Consider the following 21,506-nt stretch of genomic DNA (forward strand, 5'->3'; position numbering starts at 1 on the left):
AGAGCTGGTCCAGATGCTCAAACCCCTGATTATGAACAGGCTGAACTCCAGCACACCCCAGAGCTGTAGGGTCTGGCTGCAGGTGGGGGCTCATGATGGGGATGTTTAGGGTGGAAAGGGTGGCACAGGGTCAGATGTGCTGTTTCATAGAATCACAAAATGGTTTGGCCTAGAAGGGACCATAAACATCCCCTTTTTTCATGCCCTGCCATGGCCAGGGACACCTTTCCCTACCCCAGGTTGTTCCAAGCTCTCTCCAACCTGGCCTTGGACACTCCCAGGGATCCAGGGGCAGCCACAGCTGCTCTGGGCACCCTGTGCCACACCACCCTCACAACCAAGAATTTCTTCCCACTTTCTGATCTAAATTCTAAATGTTCTTGAATCCAATTTCTGGGGCTCGGTTTCAAGCCCATCATTGCTTAAAACAGTTGGACAAAATGAGGTGCTCAGGGAATGGACATCACTCTGCAATCAAGACACCTCCACTGAGGATGGGCAAGGTAGGGAGTTTCCCACAAAGCCCTGCTCCTGGAGCAAAACATGCTGGCTCTGGGAGGAGGTGACTCCCAGGGGAGTTTGGACATCTGTGGTGCTCAGGTGTGTCCTGTGAGCCCCTGGGCTGAGAGGGAGAAGATGTTCTGGCATTAGGGAAATGGAGGGGGAATGTGGGGATTTGGGGGTGGGGAGCATCATGAATGTCCCTGAGGGATCCTGGTGGTGTCTTCATTCCTTGGATCACCTCCATCTTCTTTTCCCCTCTCTTTTATCTCCCTCAGGCCAGGAAAAGAGGCAGGCACTTCAGTTAGCCAAAATTTAATTGTCTTGGGCTTGAGAAGGGAGGAGAACCTGGAATAATTTTCCAGAGGAGACCTTGGAGTGATCCTGTTTTTTCTGAAATTGGTAAGTTGGTCAGAGCATGGTGCTGGTAATGCCCACATCATGGCTTCCTCCCTGTATGGGCCACTCACTGAGGAGCTGGACTTAATGGTCCCTCTAGGTCCCTTCCAAGTCAGAATATTCAGTGATTTTGTGATAAACATCTTAAATATCATTTTCAAGGCTACTTTTAATGGGCAGCAGTGGTTGGCAAGCCCTTGTTGCTGCAGCACGGGGTGGAATGTACGTGATTAAACTGGGGAGGGTCCTCTACCAGACCCCCAGGCCCAGCTGAGGTAGGACACAAAGAGGTGGGAAAACCACTTTGGGAAGAGGATGGGGAGCAGGGGAGTGGGCAGATCAGGAAACAGGCTCAATCCATCATCCATGGAGCTCTGAGCCTCTGCACCACTCCCACAAGCTTTCACCCTCGCTCCTGTGGGGAGTGACAAGGAGAGGGACCAAGCCTCACAGGGGGAGCAGCAGGATGTGACTGGAGCCAGGAGCACTGAGCCATCCCCACAGAGCCCCCCCGAGCTGCGTTTCCACCACCAGGGATATTCTGCTCCCACCACCCACATCTTCCTCTCCTTCCACCCTGAACTAAAGGATGGTCCCTCCCAGAGCAGGAGAAGCGACAGCGCGTACCCACAAAGAGATGGGGAAATGTCAAGCTTTAAACATTTATTACTCAGATGATGCATTTCATAGCATACAGTGGGTCTGGATGTTCTATAAACAAAGACTGAATTGCCACAAAGAGTTATGAGCTCCCTTGTTTTAACAGTCTCTGAAATGCTGAAAACAATGAGTTTGTGATTTCTCTAAGTATGAATATCTAGTCTTTACTCTTCCCAAAACCTTTTTCCTTTTTTTTTTTTATTTTAAGATTTTTTAAAGCGCTTAGTTTAACAAATATGATTAAATTAAAAATGTTGCTTTTTCAAATGCAAATAAATACATTAAAAAAATTGCTAGCATTAACTCAGTGTTCTGCAGGATACTGCAGCTCCCTTGGCTATTGACAGTGGACTTTGCAACCCTTAGTATAATTTCTTCTGAAAAAATACTGAAAATATCACCAGGACTGCTTAAGAGCTACCACCAAGAAGAGCAAAATTAGTGTAAAGCCATAAAATACCCAGCAGGGAAATTAAAAAAAAAAAAAATCATATTTAAGATTTTGAGCTATTTCCAAGTGAGGGGTGTTATAAAAATAAGCATGAAAATAAATCATAAGTTATTCTGACAAGTTTTCTTTCAAAGCCATCAATCATGCCAAGAATAGATACTAATTAATCTCCTTCAGGGGAAGAGGGGAACCAAGCAAATCACTTACTTCTGCTTTTTTTTTTCTCCCCATTTTTGTTTCACCTCCATGTACACGAGATTTCTCTGAACAGCAGTGGGATTCCTCATGGGGGGAACCAAGCAAATCACTTTCTGTATAGCAAAACTCGTCAGTTTGGAAAGATTTTTACCAGGAATGAGGTGAATAAGCTGGGGAGCCTGGCAGGGTGTCAGCAAACCTGCTCTGCATCCCAGGGAGACGGGCACAAAGGTGATGCTGCAGCCACTCGCCTCCACACCACCCTGAGGTTTGGCCCCACACACATTTGGCCCGAGGGGTTTTTATGTTCCCCCATTGCTGATGTAGTTTTATGGGGACAATGCAGTAAATCCCCACACAAATACTTTTATTGAGCAGCAAAGATGGAACCTGTCTGATTTAGGGAGATGTAGCTGGTGGCTTTGCACCCAAAAATTCACGTTGGAGAATTACGCTCTTTGTGTAAAGTAAGCCAAAAGATTTAAAAAAAAGTAATAAAGGAGAGAGAAGAAAACACTCCAGGATCCCCAGATGCTCTCACCCCCAAAAATTCCCCAAAACCGTTCCCCATCCTGCCCATCAAATGTCCTCATGGTACCCCTTTTCCCAACATGGTACCCTGGTGAATGATGTCATGCGCCTGCCAGCTTCCTGCTGATGGACTTCAGAAAGACACCACTGGCAGCATGTAATTTTTGGGGAGAAACCCCCATTTTTGGTCAACATTTTGATTCTCGGACATCAACAGAGTGACTGATGTATCAAAGCAGTTAATGGCTGGATGAATGTATGCTAATAGCAGAGATAAATGGCAAGACATTAAAAAACGACGAATTTCACATGAAAGTTCTTCATTTCCAGTGTCGGAAGGGAAAGTCATGGGCCAAGCCTGGTCAGTGCGGGTAGCAGGAGTGCCCACAATGAGAAAATTGAATAAGCTCTCACAGCAGGTAGGGGTAGGGAAATGCTTTAGGAGAAACACTGCCCTGTGGCTTGCACTTTGACTCTGTATGCCTCCTGATGCACTGATGGGTGAAATTCAAGTTTTTAGAAAAAAAATCCCCAATTATCTGTGTTTTTATTTTCTTTTTTCTTCTTTCATTACATCCCAAGAAAATATTCTGTGGGAAGTGAGAAGCTGCAGGGGCCAGAGTGGCAGACTGGATCACTGCTGGCAGGATCCCTGGCACCCCAACCCATCAGGTTGCTGTCCCTGCTATAGGACTTTGCTGTTCTTCAAAAAAAAAAGAGAGAAAAAAAAAAAAAACAACAAGACAAAACTGTTTTTCAGGCCTTCTCCCAGAAGACTGGCACTCTGCCTGAGTGCACTGTGATGGGTGTTATATCCCCTTCTCCTCCACTCCTTGAGAGTTCAGGGAGCAGAAAAAACAAAGAGCAATGGGCATAGCCCTGAGCCTTGTAATACTGATGGGCTTTGCCGTCCTAATGAAGTTCATCTGCTCATTAATACTATCAAACCACGTTGCTACTAATGAAGCTGACCCAACGCAAGGCGCCGTCACTGTGCGAAGCTCCTGGGCTCGAGTAAGTGAAGCAAAAGTTAGTTCTTCCAGACAATTCTAGTGAACTCAGCCATCATTTTGCTGCTTGCTAGGTAGAGAGGAAAACTGAAGCTCCTGTTTCAAGCTCCTCTTGCTCCAAGTGCAGAATGAAAACTGGATCAGCAGACAACCAGATGAAAATTTGGGTAATATTGAACTGCAGCATCACGACTCTCACCCCCCTTGCAATGCATCTTCTGCTGAAAATTTCTGGCCTTTAAATTTTGCAGCAAAAGCTTCCTCCCCATCGCAGACAGACCAACACATTCATAAGGCACCCAAGAACATACTGCACATCCAAGGAGGTCAGGGTGAAATCTCTTTTCTCTACAAGCCACCAGAAATGCAACGTTTCCAAAAACAGGTTTGAGCTGCTGAGCTCAGGCCCAGCCTGCCTGGTCCAGGGTCCATGTGCACCATCCTTATGGCGTAAATTCTCTTATCATAAAAGGAATAAATTGAACAGTGAGAAGAAACCATCATGGGCTGACGGCATCATGCCTTCCTTGGCACCTGCAGGCAGGATGGGGCAGCCTGCACCTTTGCTAGGTTTCACTGGAAAAATCATCTGGAGGGACTTTCTAAGTCAAAGTGTTGCTAGATCAGCAAATTAGGAGCCTTCCACGTCTTCTTCATGATTCATGTGTTGCCCCAGACCAGCCTCTCACCCTCTGGAGGCACCTCCCCACTGTCCCCCACAGCCATCCTCTCCCTTGGGATGCTCCAGCACGGAGCCACGAGGGGATCCTGGAGCACCCTGGGGATCCCTGAGCACACCCTGCCTCTCTGAAGACATTCCCCATCCCTCGACGGCACTGTGCCACTTACACCAAGCATGGGACAGAGCAGCTCCTCCACACTGCACACCTAGGAACGCTGGGTAGCATATTCAGCTAGTTAGAAGCCAGGCTCAAACTTCTATTTTTGGCTTTTTCTATTTTTCCCTCTTCTTTTTTCCTTTCTTTTTTTTTTTTTTGCTATACGCTGCTTGTCTTCTCTTTACCAGTCTCCAAAAAACATCAAACCTTCATTTCTCCCTTGCTCTGTACATTATTAGGCCCAACTATAACAGGCCTGGATTTAAATGTATAATTACAACCATGACAGTAATAACAATAAAGCACTCCTTCAATGGAAAAAAAAAATTATTACAAAAAAAAAGTTAAATTATTATAGTGGCTGAGGAATAACGGCGACTTGAACAGCAAGAGCCACAAAATCCCCTGTTTTTAGAGCCCCCAGCTCAAAGGACACATTTCTCAATCCACCGAGGAGGTTACTGGCAAGATGACGGTGGCTACGTTAACTTCTGCAGTGGCTTCAGGACTCCTTTAAAACACTCCTTCTGCTTCAGTATCTTCACATAAACTGTTACCCAGCTCATGGGTAGGCGCTGCTCTCCCCGTCCCCGAGCTGCTCACAACTGTCCGTCCAACAATACAATACGATAGAAGAAATTACGAGCGCTCGAGGAAAAGCAAACCCAGTGCAAATAAGAAAGTCGTCCCGCTCTCCAATCTGCCTCTGAAGGGGTGGCGGGTAGGTGGGGGAACACACAGAAAGTCGAAAACAAGAGAAGGAGGGGGGGACCTAACGCAAGCCCCGCTTGACAAAAGCCATCAATTATGAGCGTCTGGTGTAGTGTGTGCCTGGCTTTGTCCTCCCGAGACATCTGCTGCGTGCTGTCTCCTGCCAGTTGGCCAGGGCAAGGCAGGAGGACGGCGTGAAAACAATACTAGCCCCCACTTAGATTATTTTTTTTTTTCCCCTCCTTTTCCAAATTCTCTGTCTTCTTTCGAAAGCCAAACAATAACCCGGCGGGATGCGCTGCTGCTGCTTGAGCAATGAGTTCAGAAAAAGAAACCCCTAAAACAAAACCACGGCAGGGAGGAGGGGTGGCACTTGGCGACGCGGCTGAAAAAGAAACATGCTGCTCCCTCCCCACCCCATGAACGTATTCTCGAGCATGCTGGGGGTTTGGTCTGCTGGGGGATTTAAATCAGAAAAGCTCTTGCCGGGTCCCGTCAAGGCGCACGTCTTCTTCTCGTCCCTCACCACCCCACCTTGCCCTGCCCCTCAAGCCGTCAGTTTTTGGATGGTCTTGTTGTAGTACTGCGTGATGGTGGGCGTCAGGGGGTTCCAGTTGTTGGCGTGCAGCTCGATGACCTCCAGCAGCAGGGATCTGGTCAGCATGGACTCGGAGGGACACAGCATCTTGTCGCGTGCTATCGCCAGCAGCTCCGTCATCATCTCAGGCAGCTGCTCCTCCAGCAGCCGGCCGGTGCTCTGCAGCTGTCGGGAGAAGAAGGGGTCAACCATGGATTACTGATCCTTGTGGGTCCCTTCTAGCTAGGATTCTATCACTCTATGATGTTAAAACACCCCTCCAGCTTTTTACAGACACCTCCCGTCCCTTCGATTCTGCTCGGCCTGGTGCAGGCGAGGTTAAAGGCGTCATGGCTTTTGAAAACCAAAACCACCCAGCAGCAGGCTCCAAGTGCTGAACATGAAGGGTGAGGTTTTCAAAAGCATCCGCACCAGGCTGCTGGAGGAGTGAATGGTTCAGCTCCCACTGACTTCAAAGGCAGCAGCGACGGATTGCTTTTGAAAAGAAAAAAAAAATCCCACCTAAAAATCATGCTATTGTCAAAACAAAGTGCAGGCTGTGATGTGGTATTCCTGCCTTCTACCTGGCCCTTCATTTACTCGCTGATTCAGAGCTCCCAGTGACTCCCAGTCATTAGGTGGAATAAGCAGAACGCGCCTGTGTGCATAACAAATCCTGCCCTGCCGAGATCTGCATTTATACCTGTCGTGCTGCTTTGCTGGAGGCAGACAAGGGCTTTTTCTAAAACAATTACTCCTTGGAGAGCCTTCATCGTGTAGCACAAACCCTAGGTGGTTCCACAGAGAAGGTCCAAGTTTGGGGTGGACAGTGATGAGTCTGTGGGAGGCTCCCTAAAGCAGAGTTCCCCAAAGTCCTCACCTTAAAAATCAAATCCGCCTCCTCATCTGCTTTGCTGAATTGTAACTATTCAGGCTGCAACTTCAACTGCGCTCTGCATGAAAAGGATCTGTCTCTATGGGCCCATCACTTCCCAAAAAAAAAGTAACCAATAGAACTCTGCTGTATTTCACAGAGTCATAGAATCAGGTTGAAAGAAACCCCCAAGGTCATTGAGTCAAACTTGAGACTGATCACCATCTTGTCAACCTGACCAGAGCACTGAGTGCCACGTTGTTTCCTTCTCTGCAAAACTGCTCCTTGAGCACAGCCAGTCATGGGGCAGCTTTTGCTCCCTTACAGCTTTTTTTTGTTTCTGTGATTAAAACCCCAATGAAGGGTGAGATGTGAAGGAACCAGGATGATGTAATATTGTGATGGGACCCCAGGTACCAAACTGGTACCAAACTGGTACCTGGGGTTCCATCACATTGACATGCATCAGGAACCCAGTGACAGAGTCTCAAGGGCTCTTATCTCACAGTGGTCTTCTACCTAAACTGTTCTTGTGAGGCCCCACCTGGGATCCTGAATCCAGCTCTGGGGTCCTGGGAACAGCAAGGGCATTGACCTACTGGAGCGAGGCCAGAGGAGGCCACGGAGCTGCTGCCAGGCTGGAGCCCCTCTGCTCTGGAGCCAGCCTGGCAGAGCTGGGGCTGTTCCCCTGCACAAGAGAAGCTCCAGGGAGAGCTCAGAGCCCCTGCCAGGGCCTCAAGGGGCTCCAGGAGAGCTGCACAGGGACTGGGGACAAGGCAGGCAGGGACAGCACACAGGGAATGGCTCCCACTGCCAGAGGGCAGGCACAGATGGGAGATTGGGAATTAGGAATTGCTGACTAGAACGGTGCCCAGAGCAGCTGTGGCTGTCCCCGGATCTCTGGAAGTGCCCAAGGCCAGGCTGGACAGGGCTTGGAGCAACCTGGGACAGTGGAAAAGTGTTCATGATCATTGCAGACAGATTGGACTAAATAACCTTGAAGGGTCCCTTTCAATCCAAACCATTTGACCACTCCAAAATGCAGAGAGGCCACGCAGCTGGAAACATCCAACAGCTGTTTGTCACATACATGGGCAAGGATGGAAGGGGCAAAGCAATGAGATCAGGGCAGGTGTAGAGGTGCTTCCCTACCTCCATGGAGCAGCAAAGCACGGCATCCTCCTTCACATCCTGAGATTGCAACAACTGCAAAAGAGAGAAGAGACAAACAGTGAGAAATGCACGATCGTCCTGCTCCTCCTCCTCCCTTATGACTTTTCTTCTATGTCTTTGTCCAGCTTGTCTTTTGACACTTCCAGGAGGAAAAGACACAAAACCAGGAGGGGAGAAAATAGATTGTCCACACAAAAGTTTAGAGTAAGCAGTGACAAAACGTGGGGTAAAATTTAGATTAACAACTTTCATAACAGATTTTGTTTAGGTTAGATTGCTTCTTCTATCCCGTGGCAGGCAGTGAGGAAACACTCGTCTCACACATACAGGGAGTAAGTGCAGCCATCAGCCAACAACACTGGAGCAAAAACCTAGGAGTGGCTGTTTGGAAAGGAAGGGCTCTGCCACCCACCCCTGAACCTCTCCATCCCTGTGGGGACACTTCTGACAGCCACAAAACTGCCTGAGCTGCATCCAATTCACTGTAATCAATATGGCTCCTTCTAGGCTGGTTACACAAGGGCAAGGGGTGCCAGCGAAACTATGGAATCTCAGGTGCACCAACTCCAACCCTGCTCTGCTCTCCATGAACTCTGTGTTACAAACACGAGCCTGCAAGCAGAAGCAGCTTTCAGAAAACACCCAAAATGTTGCTGGGCAATGGTGCAGGAAGATGCTCATCTCTCTTGGTTCAGACTCAGGGTGTGCAATGAGGGTCAACAGCTCCGCCTGACAATGGCAAGGTGTAGGAGCTCAGCATGTCTCATCCCACAAACGCTGAAACCACACACAAGGACCCTCAAAATGGGACCAAAAAGATGTATTTTTCTTTGTTCTCATCTTTATGATAATTACAGGTACCAGGAACACTTGAAGCTATAGCCACTTCCATCCCATCACTTTCGAATGAACAAGCCCTGATGGCCCTGAGCTAATCCCTGTGTGCAGTAGCCACTGAGTAAAAGGAAAAAAGATGGGAAAACTGATTTTACTACCATCTGACATTCATTAGAGAGAAGCAGACTTTTTAAAAGCAGTTGAACTGATTAAAACTGCCGATATAGAAATTGCTCATTGTAACTTAATGTTACTCCGAAGTCAAATCCATTAGTTAAAATCAGAATTGTGACTCTAGGCCTTACCATCTTTCTTTCCCATTCTTATTTTTCCACGTTTCCTTTTCTCTACAAATAAATGTCTGTTTGCCAGCTCCATGTTGGTTGAAAAATAGACATGGGAAAGAAAAGGTAATGCAAGGAACTACCACTTCTCTCAGAGTTTTGTCTTCTGTTTTTGGCAGACAGCAGATTCTTTGCTTTGAAGATGGTGTTCACAGCATCTCACTGAGCACGCTGTCCCTCTTGTTAACCAAAGCTTCAGCCAGGGTTTTCAAATCATGCAACAGGCTTTTTCCACCCCCACCCCCCACCCCAGTTTATCTTCCTGCAAAGTTGTTTGGAAGATGTTAGTTAAGCCCAAGCCACATGCTCTGAGATAAGTTCTCACAAACAGTTCAGATTCTTCACAAGAAAATGAGATTATTTTAAACCCAACACCAACAATGAAAAAAAAAATCAGTTAGGGAAAAATATAAACAGGCAGTAGTCCAGATATTCCCTCCTGGGGTATTTAGCTCATGAGCATGGCATGAAGCAGGGCTGCAAATAAAGAAACAGACAATACCTTTTAACAACATCTTTCTTATTTTTGGTGTTTTTTAGTAAAGAATATAACATGAAAATTAATGCATGAAAGCAGAATTAGGACTGACTCAAGTCCTTCCTCTGCAATGGTCTCCTCAGTGATCCTGCTCCCTGCCCAGGATATGTGCTCACAGAAATGCTGCAACTTCACTAGCCCCAGCTTCCCACACACTGGGTTGGGACATGCTTCCCTACCCCAAAAGGTGTTTGTGAGGATGAACATGCCCCTGTCAAGTGCTCAGATACTTGGCTAATGAGGAACAGTCTCACCTACCTATGATGAAACAGAGAACACATCCTACCCCCAGCCCTGGGTACGCACCCACCAATTTCACGCTGCCCTTGTGGACACTTGATCATCATCTGATGTGACTGGGCTGAACGAGGAGAGTGTGTGTGCTCCAGTGCGCCCATCAGGGTGCCATGTGCTCCACCTTGTCCATGGAGACATCATGTGCTCCACCTTGTCCATCCAGGTACCACGCACTGCACCTCATCCACCCAGGATCCACCAGCTCCGTTGCTCCAGAGGCATCATGTGCTCCACCATCCCTCCAAGGCACCATGTACCCCACCTTGTCCATCCAGGTAGCACATGCTCCACTGCTCCAGCAGGCTACCAAGAGGTATCAGTTTGAGGCACTACAGGTGAGCCTCTGCCTGAGACAGGTAGGCTGGGCAGGCCCACAGCCTGCCCACCAAGCCCAGGCACATCCCACATCCCAGATGTCCATGAGGGACAGCCCAGCAGTGAGATCTGAACCAGAGTCCAAATCCATGGCCACAGATGGCTGCCAGCCACTTGCATCAGTGCAAGGGACTGAAGCCTGGGGGATCAGAACCAAGTCACTGTCTCTCTGTTTCTGGCTGACCACATTTGCACATGCTAGGGTGTAGGCAGTATCTGCTTCCAACCTTGCATGACACAGCAGGAGGAAATCAGGGAGCCTGGCGTGGGCACTGAACCTTGCTGACTGCAAGGACTGTGCTGCTTGGGGGCCCATCATGGATGTCCTCACCCATCAATGACAACTTGCATGTATTTCTCAAAGGGTATTTCATCCCCACTGATGGTGCCCCATGTGAGCACCAGACACTAGAAGCATAGGGATAATTCCTTCAGCTAGAGCACAATGTTTCCCAAAGTTCCAACACTCTGTGACGCCCGAGTCAAACCTGACCAGGGCTGAAAAAAAAAGTAAAAGTGAAAATGTTTTGAGAGCTCCAGGGAAATCACAGCCCCAAAGTCCCGGCACTCGTGTGACCACCCAGCCAATTGCATTCACTGTTTGCAATCTAATTCATATTTACTTGAAATATTTTAAGGTAAACACTCTCTATATCCATTAAATTAGCACTCCCACATTGGAATTATTATTTATTTAACTATTTATAGCTGCTCCTCCCTGCTGTGTGCCTCTGCCCAACTCCCACTGTGGGCACCATCCCATCCCTCTCCACCAGGTTCCCACAGGGTTCAAACAGTTGGTGGATGTGGACGAGGGATCTGAAAGAGGAGCATGAGGCAGACAACAGGGCAGGTGAGCTGGGACTCACGCGCTCCTCAGTTTAACCTGTAATCATCCCCTGGAGGCTGGGGCTGTCTGCGAGAAAAACTTCCCTTTGCTCTCCAGCCGGTTTCCCCTGTATCGGGCGAAGCTGGGCAATGAAAGCAGCAGTTCCTGCTGGAAAGCAGACAAGGAGTCTGCCTGATTTCCTAAGAGAGGAGGCTGCATGCCAGAATCTGCCCGGCCGGTCATATAATACCCAGCCTCAGTTGCGAAAGGCTTCTCACTTTTTGTTTCTGGTGCTGGACTTGCTGCCTCGCAGACTGGTGTGAGATATCAGGCGCCTTCTCATTCAAATTTCTATGTCACTCGGAGAGATGAGCACTGGGCAAGGTCCTCTGCAGAGCCAGCATGCCCAGGTGGGCTCTGCGTGCTGGACATTTGCATAAGCAACCCAAACTAAGTTTTAGGGTCTGCTCCTGGAAGTGCTGTGTGTTGTGGTGAGTTGCAGTGCCTTGCAAGGCAACTCTTGAGCACAACTGGTATCCATGACGTGCTCTTGGAACCCATCTCCCCCAGCCTCCATGGCCCCAGAGCCTTCTCTTCACGTCTCTGCACAGATAAGCATCATAAACTACACAAGGTGGACATGCAGCCGTGGCTGAAGGACCAAAGGACCCCTAAAAATTCAGCTATGTCTCACCACAGACAGAGCCAGCTTGGTCCTCCTGGACAGCAATAGATGCATGTGTGTGGGGTGCAGGCCACCAAGAGCAAACCAAAAAGCGAACACAATGGGACTCACCCCAAATATTTGGGTTTATTATCTGCTTTCTGAGATCACCTGGCCTGCTGAGAAGCTGAAGTGCTTACTTGGTATTCTCAGGGGTGCCCACACCACGAGGAGGACAGGAGAACCCGTCCCACCACCCCTTATCACTAAACCACACAGGTTTAATTGTGTTCTTCAGCAACTCTCCCCAGGATATGAGCTGGGAGCAGCCCAACGCACGCACTACCCTTTCCAGATGCAAGGATGCTTCTCCTGCAAGGCACAGCGATAATTACTGTGTACGATATCGCTTGCAAAATGACACATAAGCAATGCTGGCCACTAACTACCCCTTAGCATGCAGTGTTTTATGACGCTTTGGTGATGACTCCAGCGTGAAAGCACAAGAAACCTGGAAAATATCCACCCAGAGCCATGGAGAGGCTGGGATGAGACCCAGGGAAAGCCGGGCTGACCGCAGCCCACGCGCCGCTCCCTGACGGGCATCTCGGGGTGATGTGTCCGGTGGCAACACGCACGGACAGCCAGGCAGCCTCGGGCCTGAGGCTGCCCACAGGTATGCTTTTCATCCACACCTGGGTCACCAGGAGGTGCCTCACAGTATTCCCCCATCCCAGGGACTGTGGAGCATGACCTCAGGGGAACCAGCGTGCTGCAAACACATGGCCCAGGTGCAGCAATCGGCTTGCTGGTGTGGAGCAAGGCCACGGGGGAAAATGGAGACACATTTCCATGAGGAAGTGGAAGATCAGTTATTTGTGCCACTCGGAGCTTAAGCAGAGTGGACGTACTGTATTGGAAGTGCTGGAGAGATGGTGCTTCCCAGTGCTGGTTTTAAGTAGAAAGGGCCTTGGGAAGGGCCATGATAGACTTGGTCCTCTGACAGATGGATCTGTTCCAGCTCTGTGGTTGGGACCATCATGGACACCCCCTTATGAAGGGAGCTTATCAGAAAGACAAGGATTAAGTTTTTAGTAGGGACTGTAGCGACAGGATAAGGGGTGATAATTTTCATCTAAAAAAGGGGAGATTCAGACTAATAGATGAAAGAAGTTGTTTACAATGAGAGTGGTGAGACCCTGGTACAGGTTTCCCAGAGAAGCTGTGGCTGGCCCATCCCTGGAAGTGTCCTAGGCCAGGGTGGATGGGGCTTGGAGTAACCTGGGCTAGTGGAAGGTGTCCCTGCCCACGGCAGGGGATGGAATGCGATGAGCTTTAAAGGTTTCTTCCACACCAATGCATTCTGTGGTTCTGTGATCATCCCCTACATCTGACAGTGCAGTTCAGGTGCTAACACAGCTCTGCAGGCAGTCTTAGTGCTCTAATGGACCACAGCTGGAGATGTCTTGCTCCCAAAACCTCCTGGAATCCCCACAATCTGCTAGGTGGGTCCTCCTGGGTGCACAGGCCAATTCTGCTTCACAAGCTCTCTGCAGACAGACATCAATAGCAATTTTCTGCCTTTCCAGCAGCCCCTTATTGACCTGCTGTCACAAGTCTTTAAGGAAGATGCCTGAGATAAGATCCATGGGACTGCATGGCTCTGCATGGGGAGAGTTACACATTTCTCTGAAACACAGGCAATGGTACAGCTCCCCTTGTTCTCTGGTCACAGGGCACAGGGTGGTGAAAACAGCTGGGACTTGGGAAAATGCAAAGTACAAACAAGGCTGTGGGGATGAGTGATTGCAAAATGCTCCACAACAGGGCCACTTTCAGGATTTCTACAATTTGCTAGCATCAGATGTATCAGTTCCTTGACCCAGGACATCAGAAGGTCAGCTGAGCTCATCCGGTGCCCACCAACAAGCTGCGCCAGTACCACCCCTTCTAAAGGGGTACCAAGTACCCCTCTGGAAGTGAGGGAAGTTGAATGAGACTGACTTTCTCTGTAAGAGAAACAAGTGAGCACATGGAAACCGACTTCTAGGCATAGGTGAAATCTTTTCTGTTCACCCATTTGATGCTGAGGTTGCCCAAACACAAAGTCTTGGGGAAAGCCTTTCCCTTACGGAGCTGCCTGTACTGACCTCTGTACAAGGCACAGGCTCTGCCATGCTCCAAAATGTGATTTTTTTGAATTGAAAAACACAGCTGAGCTGTGAGAGGCACTCTGTGTCCAGCTGCTTACACTAGCAGTGGTGCTCCTCTCCCCATTTCCTTCTGCTCACACTTCTCTGGGGATCTGGGAAGTCTTCAAGGCTACAGAAGATGCACAAGGTGCCACCAGATTATGTGTCTCATGGAGAGAACCCTCTTCTCAGCTGCCTGACTGGGATGTTGTGGTCTCAGCCTGGTGAGAATGTCTGACAGCATCTCCTGCTGCTGCATTAGGAAGAGTTCACCAGCACAGGCCACTGCTGATCTCACTAGCAGCTGCCCAGATGAAGTGGTGCAGGGGAAAAAGTGCTCTGTGCTGAACTGCTTGTCCCAGCATGGTTGCAGCAGAGCCATGTCCATAGCAGACATTTTCTCTAACATACTTTGGACAACCTAAATGAGTTTTGGTGGCACCAGCTCCTTTTACACTGATGTTCCTCCCCTCAGCTCAGGAGGAGATTTCTGTTCTCCTATTACACAACCAGGACTCCCTGGGAGGATGGCAAGAAGAGATTAGTTTGTTTATTGCATTGAGTAAACCAAAATGTTGGTTATCCTCCTTGTCAGGCTCCTGAGGAACTCAGAGATACTTAACAGCAAATTGAATTAAGGCCAGAGGAACAAAATCCTGTACCCAGTCGTGGGAAACTCCTCCTACTCCTTTCCACTGTAGGCAAGGGAAACCATGAAACATGACACTCTCTCTCCCCGGATCTGGAACGGCAGAAGAAATTCCTGAGAAGATGGAAACCATTAAGAGGCAATTACTGGAGACAATGATGAAGAAAATCTGGTCACTCATCAACCCAGACGCTGCAATCCAACAGTAGCCTGGTGGTTACACATCCCCTGGCTGGAGGTGGACCTCCAGGATCTGAAGGTGAGCAGGACAGACGACCAGAGCCACCCGGTCTGGGTGCACGGGGAGTTCAAGCCACCCAGACGACTGGCTTCATCCTGCCCGTCCGAAGACATAATAACCCTGGGAGAGGAGGATGTGATCTCATCCCAAGGGTCCCGGGGAAACACAAAACATGGAAAGAAACAGCGGCGAGACCATGGTGCTTGATTGCAGAGGGCTCCACCCTGGCTGGCCGGAGGCTCTGCGCTTTCCTGGCTCTGCAGAGGCAGCAGGCGCGCAGCGGCAGACGCAAATAGTTGTGTTTACATCCCATTGAAAGAGTTTTTGGGAACTAACAATGCCTGGTATGGAGGGCGAGGGAGAAAAACAAAGCCACGCGAGGAGGAGGGACCATCCTGTCAGATGGTATCTGACTTCACTTCTTTATCTGCACAAATTACTTCCTCTGACTACTCCAGGGGTCCCAGAGAGACGAGGGTGGCATTTTCCCTCCTCTATTTAAGCTACAACATCACGGTTTTAGTGCTGGAACTAAACGAGTCCTGTGGATTCCCAAGAATGTTCCTGCACATATAATACTCAACAGGGCAGATGGGCTAACAGGCACTGGACAGCCCTCCCTGGTTTGGCCTGTCTTCACCTGCTCCTCAAATAACACCTAACCTCCACCTAAATAATGCCCTCTGATCAAAATATCCAGGATTAAAGGAAATCTGTTGTTTTCCACACAAGCTGCATTCATAGGAGTGTTTTTGCCAGCACAGCTATGGGGGTCTGGGGGCGTGGGAGCTTTTTGCATGGCTAATTATTTTTTTTATGTATGGCAGGTTAAAGGAACATCCATCCCTTCCCTGTGTGGTCCTAGAGACAGGCATCCACCCTTGCTCTCTGCAGACTCTGCTCCTGCACTCTGCTTCCTGTCATGGCTCTGGAAGTCCATATCCCCTTTATATCCACATGCCCCACTTGCTCCAAATCCCAGACCTTCCTCCCAGATTTTCCATGTCTTCCACCCACATCTCCTGGACTCTCAAGACAATTCCCCACTTGTTCTCATTTCTCCTTCCTCCCTGTGTTCCTGAGTCCCAGTCCCCCATTTTCACTCCTCTGAAATCCCTTCCCTCCCATACTCACATTCCTCATTCCTCCTCCATCCTTTCACCACACAAAACACTTCCCAATTTGTCCCAGTCCCACTGGACTGGAGACCAAATATTTCATTTTTCTGCGGAACCACATAGGGGGGGACCAGAAGGGGACTTCTCTGAGGATGTGAGCCCCATTCTTCATAGAAGACGTATTTTCTCTGTTCAGATCTGGCCTCATGGAGCTTCCTGAGTGGGAGTGTGGTATGGGGTCAAGATCTAAGCCCCTAGGAGCCTTTGCTCATTTGATAAAGCAAAAATTCTGTTTCACTCTCTGACTTGGAGAGTAATATTAAAAATCCTAGCATCTCATTATACTGTCAAAGACCCTTTTTCCAACTCAAAAGGCTGATGCTTAAAAAGTGAGAGTGATTAACAAAACACAACCCACGTTAAAATATACAATTTTCTTTTCCAAAGAGCACCACCCTCCTCTCTCATCCGATTGCAGCCGGGAAGGTTTTCCTTTTTCTTCCTCTGAAGGAGACAGTGAAAAGGCAGTGCCCTCCTGAAGTTCAGACGTTAATTACTGCGTTAGAATATTTTGCTAAATTACGCAGCATGGCCCCAGGAGATAACAGGCACTAAGAGAAGGGAGGGGAGTGGATACCCGTCTACACGCTGCACCGCAGACTCAGACGTAGGGGGAAGGCAATTAGACAGGGAGTATTTATCCTCCCTGCACCACCCCGAGGCTTTCAGTCAGCAGCGTGTACCAAGGCAGGGAAGCGATGGGAGCGTGCCAAGATTTTAAACGATGCTGAAATGGGACTGTCTCTGCCAACCAGACTGGAGGTAGGAGACAACTCCTGCAGAGAAGCAACTGTCCTGCCTGCTGCCAGCCTGCTGGGTCTGTTCCCTGCTGATTCACAGCGCCTGGGAGCTGCCCTCGGTCCCCGGGGTTTGTATTAACACCCTAAAACCATCTGTCTTGGGCCAGGTCAATGACTGCATCCCTCTAAAGGGGATGGATACCCCTGGGGTACACAGCCTCAGAAGCAATGACCCCCTCAAGCTGGAGGGGTCTCTGTGAATTGGTCCTGCTGCCTCCTGCGCAAAGTTTTGCAGTTTAATTAGCCTTTCTGTGATGAGCTGCTTCCTGGAGCTTGCTCTGAACCTGCCCCAACAGCCCTGTCGAAAGCTCAGAGTGGGATGGTGCCAAGGCACCTCCCTGTCACCCCTTATATCCAGTCCCTTTGTATCCAAGCCAGGACAACCAGATGTAAAAAAATGGGTTGGATGGCTGGGCTCAGAGTGTTTTAGCCATTGGGTTCCAACCCAACTCTGCCTGAAGGCCAGGAATGGTAACAACTACCAAGCTGTTATCCCAGGACCTACCCTATTTAGCATCCTAATCCGTGACCTGGAGGAGGCAAAGAGCGTAATCTCATGAAGTTTGAAAGTTGACAGCAAGTTTGGAATGTACTGAAATGTATTCAAGGAGCTGCCAATGAGAGGGATCTCAGCGGGGTGAAGCAGAATGTCAGGAGGAAACCCAAAACTTTCAACAAAAGATCAGCCCTGTGCAGGAGAAGAGCACAATGACGTGGGTGAGGAGTGGGATAGGGTTATTATGGGGAGTGAGAGGGGGCAGAGCCCTCCCTGTGTTCCCTGCCCTGTGTGGGACACAGCTGGCGAGGTGCCTCGAGAGACCACGGTGCCATTATTGCCACATGGCACCACCTTGAGCCTGAGTCCCTAGAGCCAGTTTTTCCACCTCCCTGCTCTGCTGCCATAGGCAACTGCTCATGTTGCCTGGCTGCTAAATGGCATTGTAAGAACAAACAAATGCATCCAAAGCGGCACTTGGCACCAACCACCTGGGCTGGAAGTGGCTGCTCCTGGCAGGGGGCTGGCACCTCCCAGCCCCAGGGGCACCTCCTGGGTTGGTGTCCCAACAACAACCACTGAGGATGAGACAGGAGGCAAACCTACCAGGAACACCCATCAACAGCTGTGATCCCTCATCCCTGCAGACCTCAGATGTCACCTAAAACTGGGCTGGGCCCCTCAGGATCCAGTCCTAATGTTCCCCGTCCCCAGCAGCACCAGGGGATGGAACTGGGAGGGCACTGAGCTGACTCACACAGAGACATGGGAGCACAGAGCTGGATGAGGGACAACCAGCTCCAGCCGTGCTTAGGGAAAAGCCAGGGAAGGCAAAAGTGGTGACAATCAGTGAACAATAGATGGCAAATAATGTTATTTATTATCTCCACATCTTCAGTAGCCACGGGGCACTTCTTGCACTGTGCACAGGCTGTGATGGTTCAACTGACATTTGCTGCTCTCCCTCGCCTTAACCACCCATTTTGTCTATTTTGTTGACTCTGCCAAAGGCCACAAAAAAGAAGAAACATGGCCAGGCTGCAAGAACCGAAGTCCCTTGGTTCTTCTCTTGGTTTTAGTTGGTTTTGGGGGACATGCAACATGAAGCATTGTTGCAGCATGGCTCAGCATGGTCCTTGGTATTTGGAAATGGGGCAGAGGCTTTGGAGCAGGAAAGAAGTCAGCATGTTCACTTCTCACATCCTGGAGGGAGATGTTCAGGGACAAATTTAGAGTGGTTTTGTGAAATAAAGCAAGGCCATAGTCAAGAGGGCTTATAGGGCTGGAAGGAGAGAGTGGGGCATCACTCTTGCTTAAGACCATCATGCATAAGAGACAGAAGAACTTTCTAATACTGCTAAAAGTGTTTTCACCAGATAAAAGGCTCATGGAAGAATGTGGTCTTGCAAGATGCCACCACTATTCCCAAGTGAGAAGAGCCAGGTCTGGAAGCAGGGAAGGGTCAAACCCACAGTGCCCTGGCTGCAGCATAACCATCCCTGGGGAAAGCCTTTATCCCAGGAACAATGCCCTTTTCCAGCTCGCCCTCGATTCCCTGAAGCTCTGAGGGAAGAATAGGAGGAAAGCGCTTTTATTTCTATTTAACATCTCTCTTTGTTATTCTTTTCCCAGGCTTCCCAGATCTGAGGGCTGCAATAGTCCTCTCGTTCTTATCTGCAAAGGGTGCTCCCTTCTTTCCCCAGTTGTCTCCAGGTCTGATCTTTGGGCCAACCTTGGGTATCCATTGCCTTCTCCAACCTAAAATAGGCACTGTTCCACTGCATTTATCTTAGTCCAAACTATCATCCAAATGCACTGTGCTCCATTAAACCATTTTAATGAGAGCTGGACTCACCTTTTACTTCCCTTGGCAAACTCTCTCTTTGCCTAAAATCCCAACGCTGACCTCACCAGATCTCTCTGTGAGGACACACTCTCAGCCTGCACAAACCTCACCCCATACTCCTCAAAACAGTTATATAAATTAAACTTTTTCATTTGGTAGGGATTCCTAGGAGATGTCATCACAGTGTTGGATGTGTTGGCAGTCCCTTCCTTCTCCCCCCATTTCAAGTTCAGTGATGGAGGAGGATGCAGCAGAGATCCTTGGGATGGGAATTTGGCTGGACTGTGCTTGAGCCAAGGGGCACAGCTACTCCTCTGGTTTCCAAAAGGCCTCCTGGGTGAGGTGGCAGCTCTGACCCAAATTTCCTTTGCCATGGTTAAACACTCACTGCCTTGTCTGACATGGGACCTGCCTGCTTCCCTGAGGACAGTGATGGGTGCCGGGTCGATCAGCCAGCAAACCCCAGCACTTATCACTCCAGCCTCACCTGAAATGAACTTGTAATTTTTTTTCTTCCCCAGCCCACAAAACCAGCCCATCCACAGTGATCGATAAATACCACTGGCATTGTCACTCAATGCCCCAGCCATGTCCCCAGCTCTTCCCCACCCAGCACTGATGTCCTCATGGCCACCCTCACCCCCTCCCACCCAGCTAATGATGGCGTGAATAAGCTTTTATTTGGGGGAAAGGAGCTGGAGAGAGGAAGCTTTGCAGGGGGAAGGGAAGACACATTCCTGCCTCAGTCATCAGGCAATTTTTCCCTTCCTCTTGCTCACTGCCTGGCTGACCTTTGGCTGAGACTGCCAGAACTATAAAGGAAAAGGGAAAAAGATAAAAAAAAAAAAAAAGAAGAGAAACTAAAAAGCAAGTGAGCTGAAAGGACAGGCAGAGGGAAAGATGTTATCTTGCCTCTGCTAATGATTTATGGTTTAAGGATGGGTGGATGGAGGCAGAAGGAGCCATGCAGGACTGTGGGCAGCACAGAGGAAGCTTGAGGGGAATACTCAATATGAAAGGAATTAGGGGTGAGGTGCTGAGACTCTATTTGGGGATGGATGTTCTGATCAGCAGAAGGGGAAAAAAAACATGGTAAGTGCTTCTACACCTTGTGAACATGTCCTGAGGCATGTGGGAGTCCCAAACTTTAAAGGCCATTGACACGCCCACCTCTCCTGGGACACCACCCCAATGTGGTTCATGGGGAACACCAAGGGATAAGCACCCTGTGCAGTTAGGGACTTTCCACACTCTCACAGAGCACCCAGCAGGGCCAGCCTGTGCAGATGTCCCTGTCCTCTCTGGGGTGCAGCTGGAAAAGCACACCCCCACCTCCTCGGCTGTGTCTGCAGTCCAGCCTTGGCCCTGGCATCCATCTGCCAACCAGAGCCTGGTACTGCTGATAGATTGGTGGCCCTTTCCCCCGGGCTGGCCCTGTGCAGTAGGATAGCTGGCAATGACAAAAACAGGCAGCAGAATGAAAACCCATTCCAGAGCCATGGAAGAGGGGTAAATCAAGGTCAAAGCACTGCTGAGAGAGCAGGCAAGCATTTTGGGGCAGGGGAGATCAAGCATTTTGGGGCATGGGTGTCAGAAGGGTCAGGCTCATCTATGTCAGCTAAGCTTAGAGTCTTCTTAGGATCACAAGTAGCTTGGGTTGGAAGGGACCTAAAGATCATCTTGCTATTAAAGATCATCTAGTAAAGTCATCTGTGACAAACAACACCACAGGGACAGACCTGTCCTGCTAAGGAACAGAGATGTATTTTTAAGAGCAAATTTACGCATGACATCTTGATATAATTAGTGAATCTTTTTATGGAGCTGCCCTGTAGCAAAAAATATCCTTGATATATGAAATTCATGTCCTTCCACACACCTCTAACTCTCCACCGTGTCCCCACAGAGCAGAAGGGCGACAAGAGGGACAGTGACAGCATGGCGAGGGCAGACAGGAGTGGGCAGGGAAAAGCTCTGACAGAATCAGGGCTGTGCTGTGTCACGATTACGATGGGAAGCGGATGGGCACGGGGGCTTTGCTAGACGTCAAGATCTTCCCCAGAAGGTGACACATACCTCTGTGGGCAGAGATTTTGGGGAAGTTCGGCTATTCTTAGAGTCCCTCTTCCATCTCCTCCTCTGGATATGTCTGCCTTATCATGAGGCCTGCACTCCTCACTGCTCCAGTCACCATCTGTGAGCTCTGCCCACAGTATTACCGCCCAGACAAAATGTTTATGGCGCGTTTGCATTCAGAGGAAACTTCCCATGCATGTAAAAAAAATCATCACCAGCA

General features: G+C 49.3%; 1 protein-coding gene across 3 annotated transcripts in view; it reads right to left on the reverse strand.

Annotated features, from left to right (window-relative positions):
• Window positions 1-1,548: 1,548 nt before the first annotated feature.
• Window positions 1,549-21,506, reverse strand: part of CTIF (cap binding complex dependent translation initiation factor) — a 148,108-nt gene continuing 128,150 nt past the window's right edge. For all 3 annotated transcript variants that reach the window (XM_021535536.2, XM_021535535.2, XM_021535537.2), the window contains exons 11-12: window positions 7,904-7,957; window positions 1,549-6,063 (exon numbers count right to left, since the gene is read on the reverse strand). In XM_021535536.2, coding sequence (XP_021391211.2) covers window positions 5,848-6,063; window positions 7,904-7,957 — 270 coding nt within the window. In that variant the 3' untranslated portion in view covers window positions 1,549-5,847. The remainder of the gene's footprint in view (window positions 6,064-7,903; window positions 7,958-21,506) is intronic.

The sequence above is a fragment of the Lonchura striata genome, chromosome Z (assembly GCF_046129695.1).
Source record: "Lonchura striata isolate bLonStr1 chromosome Z, bLonStr1.mat, whole genome shotgun sequence".
Taxonomy (NCBI): domain Eukaryota; kingdom Metazoa; phylum Chordata; class Aves; order Passeriformes; family Estrildidae; genus Lonchura; species Lonchura striata.